Genomic DNA, 22,117 nt, shown 5'->3' on the forward strand with positions numbered 1-22,117 from the left:
AGGCCGCATCAGACCCTGACGACTGGTCACCATGCATGGATGTCGTAAGAGAGACAGTGAAGTTTGCCATGGCAACGGGACGACTCGATATGCAGGTCAACCAAACATAGGACAGGAACAGCATAACATCACATCACTAACATTAACCACCGACTAACCCCATACGCACCCTCGTGCCACCGACAGCAGGGCTCGCTTCAGCCGCCGAAGATAGGGACCTGAACACTTGGAGGAAGTGCTCCAAGATGGCCTGCTACTAACCTCACGAGAAATTGCAATCATCGGAAGGCGTAATCAAAGATGACGCAGACGGAAGTGGATTTCATACACGGGGCTTATTTTGAGACTAGGGTAAAAACTCAACAAGGGAAGCATGTAAGACACATAGACGTTAGAGCCCTTTATGGCTTAGCCAGGGCGTAATAAACTCAGTGAGTGAGTAATCTCGCTCCAAACTCAGCCGGTTGAAGGGAGCTGGAAATGGATTTTGCGGCATTCTAAGTAGCGCCTAATTTAAGCCGAATCCATCTCTTTTCGACATAGGAGATAGAGTGATCGGTAATGTCCTTGGTGTGTACTGTACAGTAGCTTACATTATATACAATTAGTGCGCAGGCTGTGACATAGTTCTCCGAATACTATGTTCATCATCCCAATGTCCTCGGAGTATGCCTTGCTGACTGGACCTCGATCGCTTGATTTCTGTGCCGACTTGCTGGAATCTTTCGCCTCTGGCTTCCATCTTCGCTTGTTCGGCACCAGCTGAGCCAACGGACCTCGGGGTGGCTCCAGCAGCAGCGCTCTTTCAAAGTCGATCATCATAACCCCGTTGATCTCCGCATTGAACAGCATGTTTGCCGTCCGTACATCCTTGTGGACTACGCCCTGTTGATGTATTGCGCGCAACGACCGCATCGCCTTCCCTTCGAGCTGTTCACCCCCGCCACCCACAACCCCTGTTGATTCAAGGTCATATCCTCCCCACGACAGAAATGTCATGTGTACCACATACACTCGGTGGTCATAGTAATAAATCCTGTCCATCGATCGGAGGTCGATGGCCCCGAGGAACACGGGCACATGAGTACCTTGGACCGCCTGCAGACGTTTGTAAACCGCCGCCTCGTGCTCAAGGTCTTTGGCAAATACCACACCGCCTTTGCTTCGCCTCAGTCCTCGTTGTACGATCAGCCTGTGATCTCCTCAAATCTCGGGAAGACAAAATGGCCTTGAATTAAAGCATGCCATTACTGAAGGGCCTCTTTCCAAGGAGGGAGAAGCTGGTCCCGGATTGGCTTTCGAAGTCAGTCAGCGGTCAGGGGTCCTGCTCAGCACAGGTCCTACGGCAGAATATCGCAAGGGTACCTGACTTGCCCTTGCCGCAAAGACATTGATGTAGTCCTGGGTGGTTCAAGTGGTCGTGGTAGGCTAAGAAGCTTCCACGCCCTGGGCGAGTAGGAAGAAGCCAGTTTACAAGGAACGAGCTTTTTGTGGCTTTAGTTTCACTATAACTGCCGGCAAGCATTGTCGTCCGCATTACCTGATGCTGCTGGGTGGTCTGTGGTAGGGTATATGCATTTACTACGACTTAAATACAATGAGCATCCAATAAAGCAAGCATCCGGCACAGGCCGATATGAGTCATAATTTACTAAAGGGCAAGAAGATGGCGAAACAGGCTCTATATTGGACAGTTTGACAAACATCAAAACATATCGTAGGAAAGAGGAACTCTATGAGTCGGCATTATGTTGAGCGTGAATTCCGTAAATTGCCAGAGTCTCGTTAACATTATTTTCTCGCAGGCGATTTGCATAGTAACGTATATCTTAAACATTATCATCGCACGAAGAATTTTTTCTCGCAACTCTTGACGAGCTCTTGTCGGATACTGGTGTTGGCGATCGACGCCGAAGCACGTAGATGGAATTCTACATAATGACGTTCCGCTTACAGTGTACTCTGGTAACTCAGGCCGCGATTTGCACGAGTCAAAGGAAGATGTGAAGACCACAAAGCTCAATATGGAAGCCTTGCGGGGAGCATACCCAGTGTGTCCAACAACCAAGTAAAGCAAAATTTGGACCCTTTACTTGACTTGGTCGACCGAACCCTTTGCTTGACTTGGTTTACTCGGTAGCAGCGGCTTGCTTTGCTTGCTTGGTTGACGTTACTCGGCTATTTTCCATTCCCTGCCCGGCTCTGGTCGTAGGTCTATGCTACCATTCCGCTTCGAAGCAGGTGCTTCTGGCATTCAATCGCTGCTACAGTGTCCGAACTGAGCCGATTCCGTTCATCTGTAATGACCTTCTTGGTCTGTGAAAAGACACTCTCATACTCAGCGCTCATTGCTGGGCAACTGAACAAGTCAAACGCCATCTTCGACAGCACAGGGTAGTCAGGTGCATGGTGAACCCACCACTCCAGAGGGTCCTCAACATCCGGGTCTGCCTTATTGGTCCTAGCCATAAATTCATCCAGCTCAGACGTCAGTCTTGCCCGCTTCTTTCCTTGTGCAGCCGATCCCATAGTGGCAGAAAGTCTTTGACGGCGCCTGCGAGCTTGCTGGAGTAAATCAAGTATCGCATTGTCATGAGCAATGGCCTTCTCCTTTAGCTCCTCCAGGTCCAGTTCTTGCCGTGCTCCGTCCACATGTCACGAAACAGTTCCTTTAGCCCAAAGAAATCATTTAGCATACTGTATGATGGCTAATTCTAGCTTAAATCAGTCTAACTCTCCTCGTAACAGACGCCATGCCCCTAGCCGTGAAAGTGGCCTCTAGTTCGCAAAGAATATTCCTAAGCTCCTTGTCAGACCTCTACGCAGCCCATTTGAGGTGGGTACTTTGGTCATTCACTGGCAGGCAACATCATTGCGTTACATTTCCTGCCATTGCGGCCCAAAACAAGGGCGTTCGGCCGGAATCATCGCGTAAGTAGATGTCAGCGCAACCTGTACTAAGAAGCAGCTTGACAACTGTTTCGTTTCCATGCTCAATGCCCCATGATAGTGGCGTTCTACCGTCATTATCCTTCGAGTCGATTTCAACCTTGCCAGTGTCGAGGAGCATCTTGGCGACTGCTTCGCTTCCATGCTCAGCGGCCCATGATAGTGGCGTTCGGCCATCATTATCCTTCGAGTCGATGTCAACTTTGCCTGTCTTGAGGAGCATATTGATGACAGGTTCGTTTCCGTACCAAGCTGCATGCGATAGTGGCGTTCGGCCTTGATTATCTTTTGAATTGACATCCACATTTTCGGTGTCGAGGAGCATCTTGATGAGTGTTTTGTTTCTACTCATGGCGGCCCATGATAGCGGCGTTCGGCCGCAATTGTCTTTGGCGTTGATTTGAACCTTGCCAGTGTCGAGGAGCATCTTGACGACTGCTTCTTTTTCCTGCTCAGCGCCCCATAACAGTGGTGTTCGACCATAATCATCCTTTGAGTCGATCTCAACCTTGCCGGTGTCGAGCAGCATCTTGACGAATGCTTCGTTCCCATTCTCGGCGCCCCATGATAACGGCGTTCGGCCGTCATTATCCTTCGAGTCGATGTCAACCTTGCCAGTGTCGAGGAGCATCTTGATGACTGCCTCTTTTCCATTCTTGGCGGCCCATGATAGCGGCGTTCGGCCATCATTATCCTTCGAGTCGATGTCAACTTTGCCTGTCTTGAGGAGCATATTGATGACAGGTTCGTTTCCGTACCAAGCTGCATGCGATAGTGGCGTTCGGCCTTGATTATCTTTTGAGTCGACATCCACATTTTCGGTGTCGAGGAGCATCTTGATGAGTGTCTCGTTTTCACTCATGGCGGCCCATGATAGCGGCGTCTGGCCTTCATCATCCTTCGAGTTAACGTCGACTTTGCCGGTGTCGAGGAGCATCTTGACGACTACCTCCCTATTAAATGAGGCTGCCCAGAGAAGCGGGGTTCGGCCGTCATTATCCTTCGAGTCGGTTTCAACCTTGCCGGTCTCAAGGAGTACCTTGACTATCGTGTCGTACCCATTCATGGCGGCCCATGATAGTGATGTCTGGCCGTCCTTTGAGTTCATCTGAAACTTTTCTGTGCCAACGAGCATCTTATCTTTTGAGTTGACATTAACCATCTTGTGTTGAGGGTTATCTTGATAGGTTTGCAGATGTAGCTTATGTTGCTCTTATATACAGCAACCAGCTGGGTTGCGACGTACCTGATCAGCGTCAAATCTAGATGAACTGTGCCTAGAGATGATTTCGGACTTGCAACAGCAGACGTCAGATTCTGGTGTACATACAGTATGTACTGTACTGTACATTTTGCGTCAACACTCTGATGTCTTTCCGCACGAGCGTTTGGCATCTTGGCATTGGCACAGTCTGATCTGGCTCTGCGGTAACGGCCTACTTGAGCATTCACTGACTGTCACGGGATCGCGTGCCAGGGTGGTGTCAGGGGTATCACGAGTCATGGCTTCGCCATGACTCCTTTTCCAGCGGCGACGCGCCGCTCGCATAGCGCGACTTCTCTTTCTTCTTCGCGCTGCGTCTTGTATCTAGATCTGACCTTACGGGTCATCACAGTCTAATTGTTGCTTCTAAGCCTGCTCCGTGAAGCTGCGACCTTGACACTGACAAGGGTGACCCACACATAGGTTAGAGCAATCAATGGCTTTTGTGTCATCAACGCCAGGGGTCTAAAGCAGGTTGAAGGGCTAGTTTTGATTACCCAACATCTATTATTGGAGATAGAGATGTGTAGATCCACTCTAAGCTGACGTCCATCACGTCTACGATGTAGATACGTAAATCAAACAAAATAGCTGCACTGTGTAAGAGACATCAGAGAGTTGTGACTACAGCCGCATTCGAAACTGGTTTCATGCTTTGCACTTGAAAAACATTGTTTTCCCAGATATTTTGGTATCCACTTGCTGAGAAGGTACAGAACGACCCATTCAACGTACTTGTTGGAAAAATGATAATACTCCTATGTGTAATCCATAATCAGCTCTTTACTCTGCAAACAATGGGCCAAGTGTCCAGAATAGCTGCTACTGTCGGTATCTCTTTCTCTCTTGAAAGTATTGTGGAGACGTCCGCAGATACCGTGTCAGCAAGCAGGTCCATTATGGTCTCTTGGTTGGAAGCGCCAAAAGAGTAATATCGGAAACCGATTTCGGATCCAACTATACCGTAAACTTATAGAGCTGTGTGTTTATATGGCTACACTTAAATTTGATAGATTAGGCATTCCCTTGACCTTTTCCTCCTTCGATAGTGCAATTTAGTTCGTCATAACTAAGGTAAGGACTAACAAGCTTAACACTCCCCCAAAGGCGCGTTATTATAGTTTAAGCATAGGGCTATGCTGCGGCTACGCCCATATGATGGTAAGGAATACAGGAAAGGACTACCCGGGGGTGTTAGTCAGCGCAGCGGAGAGCTAAACACCCCCTCCTCACGGAGGAGGCGAAAAAAGGGGGGTCGCAGCAAGAAAAGGGGGGTCGCAGCCTGTCCCCACTTTGTCCTGACTTTTGTTATATTCTCACCAAAACAATCAATCATTCGGACATTTCATCGACAGATATCAACACTATCTAAACCAACCATCCCTATCCAACACAGTCAATATGCCCCGACCATGTGACAAGAATATGACTGCTGCTAAAAAGGCGGCCGAAGTGGTATTTGCTGCCCAGCAACGGGCTCAATTTGATCGGGCTGGCAAGCAGATATCTACTATATCTATCCGCGAGGTTGCCCGGCAGTATGGCGTATCTGATATGTCTATTCGCCGGCATCTTCGGACCCTTCGAGCTGGCCATAACCTTCGGGCGAGCCCGCCGGCTGCCCTTGGCCGGCCGCGCGCGCTAACCGCTGCCGAAGATGCTGCTCTTGCGGCCTTTGTTATATGGCTTGCAGAAGCTGGCTTTCCAGCCTTGCCGATACAGGTAGAGGAGACGGCCAACTATCTGCGTAACCTCCGCGCTATGCCTCCTGTATCGGAGCACTTTGTCCGTACCTGGCTTGCCGACCACCCAGAGCTTCAGAAGAAGGCTGCTATCAAGCCGGTTGAGATATACCGTAAGGGAGCAGAGCTGGACCCTGCCCCGATAGAGGACTTCTTCACGCGGTATCGGGCAACAGTCCGCGAGCATGATCTTGGCCCTTCAGAAATATGGAACGCCGATGAGTCAGGGTGCCGAATCGGCTGCCTCAGCAGCAGGATACACGTGATACTACTTCAGCGGCCGCCAAAATACAACCGCCTGCCAGAGGTTATCGATCCTGCGAATCGAGAGTCATGTACGTTAGTTGGATGTGGCAATGCTGCGGGCGACAGCATACCAGGATATCTGATCTTCAAAACGTGGCCAGTCACTGCTTGGGCAGATTATCAGATCCAAGAAGATGTCCGCTTTGCGCATTCGGCAACTGGCTTTTCGAACCAAGAGGTTATGATGGACTATATACGGCACTTCAATACTGAATCATACGCAAGGTCAGCTAAGTATCGCCGTATAGGCCACTCACTTGGGGACTATTTTGGCGTTGACGCATACGGTTGTAACGACTATAACCTATATCTGCCTAATGGTGAGCCAAGCGGAGTACGCCAACAATACCATAACTATCAGGATACTATCGAGAAATCAAAGCGGCCACATCGTCTGCTTCTGTTAGATGGGTTTACTGGCCACATCAGTATAGAGCTCATGGAGTATTGCATCAACTTCGACATTATCCTGGGTTTTTTTCCGCCTCATATAACGCACTTTCTTCAGCCGATGGATGTTGGGGTCTTCCAGCCATTCAAGAGTGCCCAGCAAAAGGTGCTTCGCAACCATATACGAGATGGCAACCTCACATTTACAAGGGGCGACTTTGTTGCTGCCCTTGCCGATATGACTAATACTGCCTTCACGGCTGCGAATATCATGAGAGGGTTCGAAAAATCAGGTATCTGGCCTATTAGAGACGATGTTATATTGGCCCAGTTAGTGAGGAGGATGCAGCAGAGCAAGGCTGATATACCATCCCACCTTATATGTTTTTTGCCACATGACGATCGCTTCAACAAGGCTATACTTACTGCCGACCATATAGAGGAGAAGTATGGCAGCCCATGGAGCACCCCTTCAAAAAAGGGATTCAAGGTGATCAAGGAAGTAATTAATGAGGGAGCTCTCAGCCATAAGTACCAACAAGGTCATATTAAAGACCGCAACGAGAGGCTAGCAACATGGCAACGAAGAAGCCAGGCCCGGCGAGCCGTCAAGCCAAGCCACTCATTTGTATCAAGCGTCACTTTTGATGATATAAAAGAGGCACGTGAGAAGCAAGTGACTGAGGCTATACAAGCAGAGCAACGGCGGCAGCGAGCAGCAGTCAAGAGGATGGCTCGCAGCCAAGAAAAGGAGGTCCGCCAACGATATAGTGCTTCGAAGTATCAGATAGTAGATGGGCGGATGAGGCGACTAACCTTTAAACAGTGGCTGCACCACCATACTGGAGAAGTTAATGCCTACATTCCGTTCAATACCTCAGATCCTCGTTGGCATGACGAGCCAAAGGAAAAATTCACTATCGACGTCAACCCTACCCCTTTACCGCAGCATATACTCGATCGATTCAAGTATACAGCAAGGCCCCTTAGTCAAGGCAATGTTAACCAAGCATTGGCTGATGCTGCTGCAGAGGCAGCTGGGCTAGACTTCGATCCCGAGATATTTGCAGACATAGATGATCCTATTGACGAAGACGTCGATAAGGCTGTATCCAGCGAAGAATCAGTCGGTACAGCTGGGGATGAAGATGATGACCTTGAAATGGCATTAGTGCTATCACTGCCAGCAACACCAACGCCAGCAACAACATCACAGGCACCATCACAATATAAGTCACGATACCACGCAATCAAGGATAGTATAGATACCTGGCGAAGCAGGGGCACAATGGAGGATAACCTACTTACCCCCCATCAACGCAGATTAAAAAGAAACGGCAACATATAGTGGATGATAGTGCTAGTGATAGCACTATTATAGTGGCGATTTGAAGTTTCAATTATCGTGCAAAAAGGGAAAGAAAAAAGGTACCGTTTTAAAGCCCTAGATTAGGGCTATTGATTCATACTACTCTTGTTATTATAAGACGTTGTGGTTGTTGTGACCTTTTGAATTAAAAAGTAGAGGTTTCTGTGTATAACAGGCAAAAGTGATGCTATTCGTGATGTGGGCTGCGACCCCCCTTTTTTCGCCCCTTACGTGAGTAAGGGGTTTTTAGCGCAGCAGCCTGATGACTAAAACCCCTGGGTAGTGGGAAGGTTCGTCTATACATAGGAAAACTACATAACACCACAAAAAACCTTTACCTCGATGCGCCATAAAATCCCGTCGCAGGCCCGTGAGAGTGAATCACCATCTATGACCAAAGTCTGAATGCCCTTGTGGATAGGTTTGGAGCCGCTTCAAGCGTCCACCAGAGAGCACAAACATCTTGACTTCGCCCGGGATCTGACCACGGGCACCAAACTCAGACCATGAAGATTCACTCTCGATGATATTATCAATGACTCTATAAATTTCCTAGTCGCCACTTCCACCGACGCAAACAATCACGTTGTTCTGCCAAGACTGGATCGCCAACGAGGCCGACGCGCGCAAGGTTACTCTGTACTGGGAGATTCGCTCGCGCTATGACATTCCGTCCGACGACGCCCCCTCGGAGCAGCAAGATTTGGATGACACTCCCCGACGCGGGCCACGACTCGAGAGCTCCTGGTGGCGACAAGGACGATACCGACGGCAACAACGATATCGACGACAAAGACAATTCCAACGACAACGATGACAATGTTATCTTTGTCACCGGCGATCTTATGGAACACGCTGCGGATTTTGACCTCATAAACTCACCTGATGACGCCGCCGGCTGGCTCAGGACCTGCCGCTTCTTCGATCATGACGAACGCCGTACGACCAAGCATCCGGGGCACTGCTGCCAGGTCTACAGCATGAAGCGGAAACTACGACCGATCAGCTCGACGACGTCCGGCGTGCGATCGAGCAGGCCACCACGGACGGACATCTCGGCGCCCTGCTTGCGCACCCCATGGGCGTCTGGAAGACCGTTACCTACCAGGCCGTGTTCGCGGTACGTCGACTAGCGTGCATCGACTAGCGTGCATCAGTCAACTGCACGCCGCAGCCCACCATGAGATGCCCGAGACGAGCCTCGCCGCTGTGCCCTGCGTGGCCGACCTGACGGTATCCAGTGCGCTTGCGAAACAGACGGCTTGACGGCTCGGTTCCTTCAGGAGTTCCCCGAAGGCGCGACGCTCATCTTGGTCCAAGCTCTGTCGCACCTCAGGCATACTTCAGTCGGATTGTCACGATTCATATGCCGTCAGACGACCCGAGCGAGCTCAACTCTTTCGAGACGTCCGAGTTCATCAAAATCGTTGACTGGAGAAACGTGGCAAGTGGTACACGCGTGGAGGTCGCAGCAGCGCGGGCCTCGTGTGCCTACAAAATGAAGCCAGGCTTACCCACCAAGACGCGGGTCGGGCGGCCATACGCGGAGTGGGAAGACGAGGGCCTGCAGCTTCTCCAAGACGCTGGTGTCGAGGTTAGAATGACGCCTCCGTCCGTGGACGCCACCATGCCTCCTCTGGTCGTCGGCCAACAGCGAGTGAGCATCGACAAGCTCTGGCGCGGGCTTTAGACCGAGATGGTGAGGCTGCCGATATCCAATGGCAAACAGGCGAGGGTCTGGGTTAGCGGCGCCTATTTCTTTGGCCTCATCGTCTGGGACGGAGCCCCCCTCATCCGCGGCTTGAACATGACTACCGTAATTGTCCTGCGGAAGATGCTGGAGCGGCAGCCGCGCTTGCCGATGGTGCTGCTGGCCACCGGGAGCCCGATCACCAGCGGTTTCAGGGACCTGGCGCTGATGCTCTCTATGATCCACATCCGGCTGGGGAAGCGGCAGGCTCTTGCTATCCGGGCTGATCTGGCCGACCTCGACACCAAAACGGCCAGTCTCTAGGAGGGAACCGGTGAATTTGTCGAAGGCGTCGGTGAGGAGAACGGCGCCCTCAACTGAGATATCATTGCGGATTGTGCCAGGTCGCTGGGACGCGACATCATCCAGAGGGGTAGCCATCGTCTAAAAACTGGTCATCTTTAGAAGCTGAAAGCGCACGAAGTAGTGCCAGCTTGAGATGTTCACAAACTTGACAGCAGGAACCAGCTCCTTTCGACTAGGTCTCACCTATCTCACCCTGTGGCGTGCGTGGTTTACATAGCATCTGAGCTTGGACAAGCCTAACAGGCCTACTTGGAAGGAAGAGACCTCTAGGCCAGACATCGCGTTTCAGAAAGAACCGGTGCAGGAACTAGAACCAAAAATGATCGAAACCACAAAACGGTCTCTGTTGCAAGAGATCTGGTGCTTAAAGACACCAAAGACAATACATCCAGGTTTTGGGGTGTTCATTGAATGCACTCAACTCTGATCATGAGCAATAGTTAAGGCTCTAACGGCATTAGGAAACAACACAAAAATCAGAATAGAAGCGTGAAGAAGGAAGGAAGTTGTCTAGGGGCTAGCAGCCGAGGCGAGATCAATGGGCTGAGGTCCTCCCTGTCGGCCGTAGCTATCCCGGGCCCGAATTGACCCGACCGGCCGAATCGAGCTGGATATTTGATATCCAGCGATATCCTATTTCGACAAGAGGCTCTCAAGATGGAACTGCAGCAGCGTCGAAAGTCGATTTTTGGGTCACGACTTGCCGATAAAACAATTGGGATCTGGAAGTGGACTCTGCAGACGGGGATGTAGCAGAGCAGCTAGAGTCGTTGTTGGATGGTGGACAACGCCTTCCATGAAAGGTCAGAACCTGTTCCTGCAGGAGCTGGACATGGATTGTGCAGATAGAACACATGGTAAAGCAAGAAAGCTACTCGCTACCTGACGGGGAAGGCCGTCGACCACAAGCCAGAAATGACTTCCGCGTCATAGTCGCAGGTGCGCTACAACTGGCTTTCCAGGCCATGGCTTCCTATTAACTGTATGTTAAGAGGAGCCGAAAATGGGTCTCTGCGGGGCCCATACACGGCACAGCAAGGTGCTCGCTATGTAGCTTGGATGACCCATCTGGGATCTTGGGAACCCAACAGGCTCTAAGCATGTTCCGGACTTCCAATACAGCAACTGGAAGCCAGATATGGACCTTGCAGTCACCATGAGTAGTAGAGGAAGAAAGCTCCTTGTTGCGTGGTTGGGAAGACCAGCCGGAACCGGTTCTCGGCAAGAGTTAGATATGGACGTGTAAACAGGGGAGGTAGTGGGATAAGGAAGACCCTTGTTATGTGGCTGAGGACGTGGCTGGGGACATGGCTGAGGACATCCTCCATCAAAGGCCAGAACCGGCACCTGGCTCATCGTTGCGGCGACGTTAGAACTGGATCTCTAGGTCTCGGCATCCATTTCTACACAACTGGCAAGAGCTTAGTCGCGTGGCTGGGCTGATCATCTCCCAAAGCTCCCAAAGCCGGAATCAAAAAGTGAGAAATGGCTTTCCAAAAGAACCGGATTTGGATCTTGCGAACAGGGGACATGACTCAGCAAGCACGATCCTTGTCGTGTGGCTGGGGACAATCTCGCTCCAAACTCAGCCGGTTGAAGGGAGCTGGAAATGGATATTGCGGACACCCTGAAAAGCGCCCGACAAGAGCCAGGTCCAACTTTTTCGACATGAAGTGGTCGGGAATGTCCATGGTGTGTGGCTGGGAGGACGGACCAAAACTGGCTTCTGGTAAGAGCCAGATACGGATGCTGAAGCCAGGGGATCTAGGTAAGGAAGCGAGATGCTGGCCGGGAGGGCCTTGCCCCAGTCGCTAGAAGCGACCAACAACGTGGTTGCAGCGGCGTTCAATGCCAGCTTCTGGATCTCGACTCTCCAATACAGTGGATGAAGCCAGAAACGGATCTTAAGAAAAGACCACATATCGGTAGGAGCTGGGTCTTTCTTACAGGCTTGGAGATTCTCACCCTCGAGAGTCGAATCCGGATTCTAGAAGGTGCTGTAACGGGCTGGGCCCGTATGAGGCCTTGCTGGACATCGCGGCCATGAGCGGCCCCTGGTCAGGCCCACCACGGAATCCACGACGCCGACAATCCGATGGCCAGTGCGATGTGGCCTTATCAGACCAGCGGTCAAGCAGAGATTGATAGTTTTCCCTTCTGATCCTCATCTGAGGATACTCGTAGTAGTCGCCATAGCCTGTTGCAAATATACACGCCTTGGACCGTTACAGGTGCCGGGTGTAGGTATTGCGGAGGGGCGATGTTCTGGTGCACGCAAGTTCCCTGTTGCGGGCTGGGGGTGCCTACTCCCCAAAGCCAGAAGAGGCTCTTGGTAGTGTAATTGCTCTAGGGTTAAAAGTTGATCTCAGGGCTCCCGGCCTTGAAAACCGTGGGATGAACTGGTAATGGATCCTGCAGACAGGGTATGCGGGTGGAAAGAATAAGTGGCTCTGAACAAGAGCTACTGCATGGCCGCCTTTTGGAACTAAGAACCGGACGGGAGATCCTGGCGAGACAGGTTAGTCCTTGAAAAGCGTAGGGGAGAGCAGCTTCTGTATCTGCAGAGACGTCACTGAATCGTCCACATCATTACTTCCTCACATGCTGCTTGGTCCGTGCGCAGGAGCCATTTCAGGAGCCATTTCAGGAGATTCTCCAAGTCTAGACTTTGGCTCAATGCAAACGCGGTACTGAGGTGGGTCGGGGCCCCCTGCAGTAATAATTCAATACTGCTTCCTGCAAGCATCATGTCGACGCATTAATATCCACCGCCTACTACAGTATGCAAGACTGCTGGCTTTGCAAACATGTGGCCCGGAGAGGCCCTATGTCGGGAACGGACAGGCCAGGGGCAATAATGAATACGTGGGCGCTGGATTGGCTAGTGACAACGATCGAGCCATTTTCAGCTTCCATTGTCCGGATCGAAATGCTTTACATGAAGGACAGTGCCAGAATCTGCTTTGCAATATAGTAGGAATAGTTGATGACGGAAGCTGGTGGACATGGGCACGGCTGACAGACTGCGAGGGATCCAACGCCGCCTTGCATAATACCGGACCGAAGCAACATCCTCTGCTGTGGATGTGCAGCGCAGGAAATGGACGAGGATCAAATTGATGAATTATACCATGTACGAAGCCTTACTTAAATAAGATTGTGCAATCTGCGCACACGTACTGTATAGTCATTACGTTCATCATCTTCCTCAGATGCTTCTCGTTGTCGGGGTGCACATTCTAAACTTCAGACCAAACTAGCAACCTTCCCAGTAATGACTTCCCCAATGGAAACCAAGATTCCCGTCTCATCCCATGGCAAGCACTCTGGTATGAATTTTCCGGCCCGTCTACTTGCTAATTCGACGCAGAGATTCCAGAGAGCGACCGTCTGAAGAGTCTGTACCCAACGGTCATCCTCGCATCTGCCGTTTCTGGCAGCACTACCATGATTACGTTGCTTGATAGATCGACAACAACCGCATCAGTTTTAAACAACATTTCAAACTGCCTCCTCGTCAGCTCAGTTATCACGGCAATCTTTACAGCAATGATTACAATCATGCTTTCCTTCGAATTCCAGAGCGGCCGTGAGCCCACACGGATGCGTCGAGCCATGGCATGGGTGCCGATCTTCTTTTTCGACTTTATGTTATTCGAGTTGGTCCTTGGTCTAGTTTTTTGGTTTACAGCTGGACATGCCTGGCAGTACGCCGCTCTTCTCGGCCTAGTATCCGGATCGTTTTTCATAATAACTGCAGCTGTAGCTGTGTGGATGACAGTGAAGACCAGCCCGTTGGGTTACCTGGGGAAACGATTGTAGACAGAGTCTGAGGACCGAGCATGTCACTTTTTCGATCAGCATCACAACCATCCAATCATCAAACCACCTGATAAAGGACGACATGCAGCATTGTACAGAATTATATTATGCAGTACTACAGACCCTACCAAGAAGCCGATAAAGCTTTTTCGTTAAAACTTTTCCGCCAATGCATTTTGATGCCGGACGAAGGCCAATTCCTTACACGCCGATATTAGGGCTATAGCAGGACAAGTAGGTAGCAGGTGAATACATTCAGCTCATAAGCAGAAGGTATCCTTTGTTCAAGATGATGTCATAAAACAAAAATAGTCTATGCAGCTAATTGCAGGAATCAAATAAGGTTGGAAGCAAGTACAGTATTAATACACAAACTAAGATGCTCTCATCGTTATAAGAGACTTCTGCCAAAAGTCTTGTTTTCAAGCGTGCCTTCGCACAAAGATTACCGTGAACTACTGAGCCGACTTTCTATTTCGCGTAATGTTGCCATGGTCCGAGCTTTCCACTCCTTCAAGTCCTTCTCTTCGTCATCTAACATCTTCTGGATACGCTTACTCCGTTCTTCTCTTCGTTTGTTCATCAGTCTCCGCTCATGGTACTCGCTTGTTAAGAACTTTCTCCTGTTTGTGATGCCGTTATGCTTCCCTAACAGACTGGTAGGAGTCACAAGATAACATTTTCCTTTATTAATGCATCTGTAAGGACACATCTTTGCAACTTCTGGCCCAAGGGGTTGAAGACATTTGGTGTGAAATACGTGACCTTGGAATCTAATAAGCCTGCAGAACCTTGATATTAAGTAACGGGATTAGACTTACCGCACGGAATGGCTTGTAGAGGCTTGTGTAGGCTATCTTCTTGGCAGACGGCGCAGGCCAACTCGTAGATCTTCCGAACCTGCTGGCCTCCATGGCGCCAGTGGTTTCGCTTAGAACAGTACACCTCGACGGTCCCGTTGTATTCTTGGTAGTTCTTGCAGCATGTCGGGCAAATGACCTGAGCATGTGTTTAGTCGAGCCTTGAATCCGGGCGTGGGAAACGAACGCATGAGCAACCAGAAAGCAAGATATTCTCTTGGAGGGGTGCATGACACCAAGAGCAAAAGTACAAAAGCTCGTCGCCCAAGACCTCGACCCCGACCTCGACCCCGACCTCGTCCTCGCTTTCGTTGGTAAGGTCAATGATAGTCATCTTCGAGTTCGGTTTTAAGTTGTCGATGATAAGAAGAAGAAAAACGCATGAAGTTGTGTGGCGGGCTTTGCCTTTCTTATAGATCTGGATCTTCGTTGACGCTTTGCACAACAATGTACCCCTTGCCCTTTGCTCTTTCATCCCTACCGCTCGCTCAGTGATTACGTCTATCAAAGAGCCACTCGTCTTGGCTTGCATCCCACCAGACTTGTGAGACGATCGGACGCAGGGGATTTGTTGTTGTTGTTGTTGTTGTTGTTGTTGTATTTAACGCCATGGCGGCAGGGGTGGAACCCTTGTCGCAGACCTCCCAAGGGGTATGTGGCGTGGAGAGCCGTGGCTAGGACTACGTACTTCATACATTGCCCTTCCTTTCGTCCTCCAAATCCTGCCTGATGGCTACTATGCGTTCTATCTGTCCCTGGTTCCCACTGGTTCCCCAGATTCATTGCTTCCTGTCTATTCCCTATGAGGGTTAAGTAGGCTGTCTAGATCCCGTGCCGAAGCCCGTTCCCTAGTAGCGTGGACAGCTCTTCCGGAAGAAGTCTGTCACGCGGAGGAAGGCCTCAAAGCCTTTTGGGTCAGTCATTAGTCCCTTGAAGTATCGTTCAAGGGATCCCATAGGTCCTATGGGGTCGAGCGGACCAGATGGGTAGAGGGTGGGCCACTGCTGCCTCCTCGCCAATGTCGCTGGGCAGTAGACCAGATGATCTACGTCTTTTATCTCCCCGCAGGAGCAGGTTAGCAAGGCTTCGGTGTGGTTAAAGCGTCGGTGATAGTGTTCAAAGTCCCCGTGACCCGACCGGGCCGCTAAAAGGTGGTGAAGGGTGCTCCGTGGTAGGGCGAGTTCGGGAGGGCAGGAGAAGTGTAACCTCAGTCCAAGCTGGGTGTACCGTTCTGTCTTACCCCACCACTGTCTGTACTGGTTTCGCAATCTCTCTCTACCAAGCCGTCTGATCCCGGAGAGCGTAGCTAGTTGGCCTAGAGGGACCGGCAGCGCTGTGCCCTCCTTGGCTAGCCGGTCCGCCTCTTCATTGCCCTTAATCCCCTGGTGCCCTGGCGCCCAGTGGGTGTGGATGTTGTATATCCTAGCAGCAGCTTGGATCTCGAGCACCGCTGCTTGCGAGGTGTCTGGTGCCTCGCCCCGTATTCCTTGGATGACACTGGTGTTGTCGATGCAGATGTGTATCGGCTGGCCTTGGGAGGTTAAGAGGGCCCGCCGGAGTCCTGTCCTCGCCCCTTCAGCCTCAGCGTCGAACACCTCTGCTAGACCGAGTCGGCCGCAGCCCTGGGCCACGCGCTTATTGTTGCGGTAGATGACAAACCCATATCCTGTGGCTCCGTTCGTCGCTCTGGAGCCATCTGAAAAGACAACCATGTGGTTGTCTGGTACTGTCTTAAGCCAGGCCTGGAAAGCTTTGGCTGCTTCTTTCTTAGTCTGCAGGACTATCAGGTCTTGTGAGCCTGGGAGGTACTGCGGTTGGATGAGTGCTGGTCTCGGGCATTTTGGTGCAAGGTCTGCAGTCCGTTGGAGCTTCGTCTGCTGCCGCCCTCGTTGGGAGAGCCTCGGGACAAGAGGGTGTTGTAGATCGATCTTCTTTAGGCGTGCTGCGAAGCGGAGGCGGACTCCTTCCAGAGCCACCTTGCTTGGTGGTAGTCCAGCATCCCTAAGGAGGCTGCGTATTGGAGTTGTTTTCCAGGCCGGCAGGATAGCCCTTGCCGCTGCCGTGATGACGCTTTCGACCTTACGCGTAAGGCTCTTCTGGCCTGTGCTGACTGCGCCTGTCTGGGGGGCAAGGTTGCGGCCGGTATCGGTGGCTCTGCCAGGGGCTGGCTTGGTCATGCCTCCATACCAGGTCTCGGCCCCGTAGAGGGCGATTGGCAGGACGCAGGAGGTCACAGCCTTGCGTACAGCAGCGGCCGGGAGCCCGCCTTTGGTGTTTGTCAGGTGTCTAAGATGTTGAGCCGCCTTCTTCGCCGCAGCCAGCTTTGTTTCAACATGGTGCCGGAAAGAAAGCCTCTTGTCGAACCAGACCCCTAGCCAACGGATGGGCTCCGTTGATGCTTTGATTCTAAGGTCTCTCGCCTCGATCCCTGGCAGGTCTCTTTGTTGCTTGTGTTTTCTTGTGAAGTGGATAGCCTCGGACTTCTTTGGGTCAAAGGCGACCTTGTTCTCAGCTCCCCAGTCGAGGATACGTGTGATCTCTTGGCCGAGGATCGCAGCATTACTCTCAAGGGTGGGGCCCATGGCCAGAAGCCCGATGTCGTCTGCGTACCAGAACCGAAGCTTCGGGTCTTCCGCTAGGATATCCGCGATATACAGCAGGAAAAGAATAGGTGACAGCTGGGAGCCCTGGGGTAGCCCACAGGCCAGGGGGAATTCCTCTGTTGTTACGTCCTCCAGCCTGACTCTGGCAGTTCTGTTCGAAGCAAAGTGGAATATCAGTCTGATCAGGCTGTGAGGCCAGCCTTGTTGGCGTAGCCGGACAACCAGACGGTTCCGAAGGACAGAGTCAAAAGCCCCTTAAACGTCCATCGTTACCAATGTCGCTGTGAGCCCTTTGTCGAGAGCCATTTCGATGTCGTGGGCGAGGCAGGTGGTTAGGTCAACCGCTGACCTGCCAAGTAGAGCCCCTATTTGTTGTGGGCTGGTCACCCCTTCTAGGATGGTAAGGTAGGACATTCTTCTGGCTATCAGCCTTTCGAGCCCTTTCCCAAGACAAGATAGCAGGGCTATTGGCCGCCAAGATCCGGCTTTTGAGAAGTCTGCTTTCCCTACTTTCTGGATCATAGCGACTTCTGCTCTGCGGAAAGGCTGGGGGAAGTAGCCTGTCTGTATGCAGGCCTGGAATAGTTGTCTGACAGGCTCAAATATAAGGTCCCAGCAAGCCTGAAGCAGCCGTGTTGTGATCCCGTCGATGCCAGGGGTCGTGGTCTTTGTCAGGGTAGCCTCCCTCAGCTCTTCTCTACTGATGGCATCATGCCAGGGTATCCGTCGTCGAGGGACTGTAGGGACGTCGAACAGGTCTCCAAGGAGATCGTCCTGGGCACTGAACCTCTGTAGGAGGGCTCTTCGGAGTGCCTGGGCCTTACCCTGAGTGTCGTTGATCGTCTGTCCCTCCACTGCCAGAGGAGGGGCTTTTACCCCCAGGCTAGCCTTTCGCCAGCCCATAATCTTGTAGAGTTCTTGGTCCGAGGTAACACCTTCAATCTTAGCAGCCCAGTAGGCCCGCTTAGCTTTCCTGACTGTACTCAAGAAGACCTTCTGCTCTTCGAGGATAGCGAGACGTGGCGTCTGCTGTGGTTCTTGGGCTTGTCGGCAGCAGGCCTCGCGGTACTTTCGGTGGGCCTCTACGCACTCCTCCGTCCACCAAGGGGCCCCCTTCCCATATTTTCCTCGTTTCTTTCCTGCGGCCTGGACAGCCGTGGAGAGAAGGTCGACTATTCTTCCAGCTTGGGTGTCCAACTCGGCAGGGGTAGGTTCGTCCTGGAGATTGGGTAAGACTGAGGCTCCTGCATTGATCAGGTCTCTAAACCGGGGTAGGGCCGAGTCTGGGACTGATAGTGACCGTGGTTGATCTGTCTGTTGTTGTCGTTGCTTATGAAGCGGGATTGTTGAGACAATTGCTTGATGATCGGCCCCTGGGTGAAGGTGTGGGCTGACCACTGCGTGTGCGAGGGGAATGTTTGAGAAGGTAAGGTCAAGTACATGGCCTTGGGCATGAGTCGCAGTCCCGTCTCGCCGATGAATGTCAGGCCGTGGCCATCTGCCCAGTCTGCTATGTCGCCCCCCCTATTCCTGTTCCTCGAACCGGGCTCCCAGGAGTAGTGGTGAGCGTTAAGGTCCCCTGCTACAAGGACTCTTTCTGGCGGCCTGTATCCTAGGAGTGTTGTGGTTGTGTGATTGTGAGGATCTCCTGGTTGTCTGTATACGTTCACCACAGTAATTGCGTTATCAACTGTGATCCATAAGATGTCCCTTGTCTGCACGGGTCTCTGCTGCTGGGCCTTCCACTTCATCCCTTTTCGTACGTATGTCATTACCCTAGGTCTGGTTTCCCTGTCCTTCCAGGGATCCACTGGGACGTAGGAATCAAACCCTGGGTGTGTGTTGATTTGCATTTTGTCAACATAGCCTATCCAGGGTTCCTGGACCAGTACAATGTCGATCAGCTCAGCCCAACAGAGCTCCAGGAAAGCTGTGTGTGCTGGCGACTGCTTCCCTACGTTGCACTGGGCTATGTGTAGCACCTGTGGAGAGGCCTGCTTTGGCCTATGTCTCCGAGTCGAGTTCCAGGTGGATGTAGGCATTAGCAACGTTGTAATCCGGTTTCTGGGCTACCCTCTGACTCCTGCTCAAGAGAGGTAGAATAGCGCGGTTAATCTGGGGAGGACACTCGGCGTCCTTAGGATCATCCTCACTCATGCTGCTACTATCGGTGTCCCTGTCCCCAAGGCACATAATTGAGCTCTCAGAAGGTGTCCTTTTGCGCGGCCGCTTGAAGCCGAGCGGTTGGTCCTGGTCGGAGGGAGGGAGGTCCCCAGGCTGTTGGGTGCTGTTCCGAGAGGCGCTTAGACTGGCCTCATAGAGGGCGTCATGGGCCTTCTGACCAACCTTGCGGATCCGGGCCCGCTCCTTCCGGTCTGGGAGAGCAGGGATGCCGTTCATCGTCAATGGCCTTGCTGGACAATTCTTGTGGCTGGCCTGGAATGGGCCGCAACAGTTCGCACACTGAGGTTTGGCTGTACAGGGCCCAGTCTCGTGCGAGTCTGAAGGTCTGCTGCAGTTGTTGCAGAGCGGCTGTCGGTTGCAGTAGCTGTTTGGGTGGTAGCCCTGGCAGCCAGGGTCGTGTCTGATAAGCGTCTTCCTCTTCTGAATGAGTTGGGACCTGCTACTTTGGTTGAATAGTCTGAAGGGTTGTACCTCTGTTAAGAATGAGATCACCCGAGAGACTTCGTTCGTAATGGGGTTCGGCCCAAGGCGGGATTGCCGGGCCCGAGTGGGCTTCTGTCTTGTCTGGGCAAAGACCTCATCTTCGATCAGGATGGTTGGGTCCAGGGCGTCCCCGTCAACGCTCCACAGTTTGGCTGGGCAGCGCGGGACGACGTAGGTAAACCACTTTATAGGAGTCTCTATCTTGTAAGCCCCTAGGCAGACCGCTAGTTTTTGCTTGTCCGCCAGGAGACCTTGCTGAATCTGCTTGTTTGATGGCCTCAGTGAGTATCCGGTCGCAACGTGGTAGATATGAGGGATATCTGCCAATTGGAGGTCGAAGATCCGGCAAACTGTCTGGCGGAGGGCAAAAGGGGCGTTCTTTCGGGCAGCCGACAGGCCCTCCTCCGGGATGCGGGCGAAGACCCTGAGGTCCTCTTTCGGTTGAGGTCGGGGCTGGGGTTGGGCCTGGGATTTCGTCTGGGGTCTGGCCTGCAGGTGGGTCGGAGCCCGATGGGGGTCCGGAGCTGTGGCTGGTGCCGAGGCCGTGACGGCAGCCCAGCTCCGGGTCAGTGTCGGAGCATGTTCCTTGTTGATAAGCTTCTTTAGGGCTTGGATCACATAGGCCGTAGCCTCTTTCGCGATCTGCTTCCTGGGGCCCTCGAAGCTGGAGACGACATTATCAACAGACTGCGCGATAGCTACGAAGACATCCTTACGGGCCTCATAGTGCCTGGCCTCCTCGTCAAGGGCGGACAAGACAGACCCAGTGGCGGTCCTGCCAGTGGCTGGAGTTGAGATCGGGAGCCCCTTTGCCGATGGGGGAGCCGGGTTGAAGGCGTTAGGCTGGCTTCCCGCGAGGCTGGGCCGGAGTGGCTGAGTCTCGGTATTGCGGCGGCGTTTAGCCCTTGATGGAGAGGTTGGCTCTGGAGGTGGCCCAGAGCCCCGATCGGGGCCGGCCGGTGAGGCCGGCAGCGGTCCGATGCCCGCCGGAGGCTGTGAAGCCATCGCGGAAGGGCTCCGGAGCAGAGAGGTGAAGAGTTTTCGGCTGTTAAGGATTCTGGTGGTTCACCACGTAGTTCACTAACAGATGATGCCAAGAAAAATTAGGCGAGAGGGAAGTTTGATATATTCACACTAGCCGCCACTTATTTAGAAAGGTCCAAAAGGGCTTTGGGGAAATGGCCTATAGACTGGCAGTCCTGGAGCATGAGAATCAGGCATTGCGATCCCAGATGGATACGCGGCGAGCGAGCAAGAGGAAGAAAGTCCAGCTAAATCCTAACTCGAAGTTCGCCAATATCGAGGACATTCGGCGGGCGCAAATCGAGGCTGGCGAAGCAGAGGATAGCACAGATGAATCCAGCGGATCTGAATTATCTAGTGAAGCAGAAAGTTGTATCTGGGTGGGTGGTAGGGATGAGGAATAATCGGGATAGGGGTAGTGGTGATGGGTTAGGTAGATGAGGTGCGGGGGATGTGGGGCTGCGTGGCAAGTAGGGGTGTGACAGATCTTCAGTATGGTCAGCAGCGGCATAACGAATGGGGATAAGTGTGGTTTTTATTGCTTAGAGTGATCTGCTGGGCCTGCAGTAGATCTATATAAACGAGTGTCATCTATCCCTTGAAGGGCCATCCTGTCCCGACTATGCCGTTTGGCGAGTAATGAATGTATCGGGTCGGTTTTACTAAAGCGAGGGTATCCCAGGTTCTGTCAGGGTGCTTGAGATAGTCCCTTTGGGGGCTAGGTTGGCTGTCTAGGTCCCGTGCCGGAGCCCGTCCCCTAGTAGCGTGGGAAGATCTTCCGAAAGAAGTGGAGCATCGCTCCAGAGATCCCATAGGTCCTATGGCTTAGCGCCGCCAGCCCTCCCCATTTTATCCGCTGAGCGGCAAGCCAATCAATAGTGGACGTGGATACATTAACGGGAGTCCCGCGATTGGCCAAAACCCAACCACAACCTAAGCCTCGAGAAAACGATATCCGTCCTTACCCATCGATCAAAAAGTCGAGCAAACAACGTTCACTTCCATTGTAGACCGATTTCTTTGATGTCTAAGATTTTCCCCAGTTACAACAAAAGTCATGAAGTCC

General features: G+C 52.2%; 4 protein-coding genes across 4 annotated transcripts; 1 reads left to right on the forward strand and 3 right to left on the reverse strand.

Annotated features, from left to right (window-relative positions):
* Positions 1-2,869: 2,869 nt before the first annotated feature.
* On the reverse strand, positions 2,870-4,111 carry ColSpa_11896 (serine/threonine-protein phosphatase 6 regulatory ankyrin repeat subunit B; the record flags this gene model as incomplete). Its single annotated transcript, XM_049278108.1, has 1 exon — positions 2,870-4,111. One exon carries the CDS (start codon positions 4,109-4,111, stop codon positions 2,870-2,872), a length of 1,242 nt encoding a protein of 413 aa, XP_049134065.1.
* A 1,503-nt stretch (positions 4,112-5,614) lies between these two features.
* On the forward strand, positions 5,615-6,344 carry ColSpa_11897 (uncharacterized protein; the record flags this gene model as incomplete). The annotated part of the gene is made up of 2 exons (XM_049278109.1): positions 5,615-6,290; positions 6,328-6,344. 2 exons carry the CDS (start codon positions 5,615-5,617, stop codon positions 6,342-6,344), a joined length of 693 nt encoding a protein of 230 aa, XP_049134066.1.
* Positions 6,345-9,530: 3,186 nt separating this feature from the next.
* ColSpa_11898 (uncharacterized protein) lies at positions 9,531-10,151 on the reverse strand (the record flags this gene model as incomplete). The annotated part of the gene is made up of 1 exon (XM_049278110.1): positions 9,531-10,151. The coding sequence occupies one exon, from the start codon at positions 10,149-10,151 to the stop codon at positions 9,531-9,533; it is 621 nt and encodes a 206-aa protein (XP_049134067.1).
* Positions 10,152-20,306: 10,155 nt separating this feature from the next.
* On the reverse strand, positions 20,307-21,033 carry ColSpa_11899 (uncharacterized protein; the record flags this gene model as incomplete). The annotated part of the gene is made up of 2 exons (XM_049278111.1): positions 20,307-20,378; positions 20,452-21,033. The coding sequence occupies 2 exons, from the start codon at positions 21,031-21,033 to the stop codon at positions 20,307-20,309; spliced, it is 654 nt and encodes a 217-aa protein (XP_049134068.1).
* Between the last annotated feature and the right edge of the window lie 1,084 nt (positions 21,034-22,117).

Source organism: Colletotrichum spaethianum (genome assembly GCF_022836535.1).
Source record: "Colletotrichum spaethianum MAFF 239500 DNA, contig52, whole genome shotgun sequence".
Lineage (NCBI taxonomy): Eukaryota > Fungi > Ascomycota > Sordariomycetes > Glomerellales > Glomerellaceae > Colletotrichum > Colletotrichum spaethianum.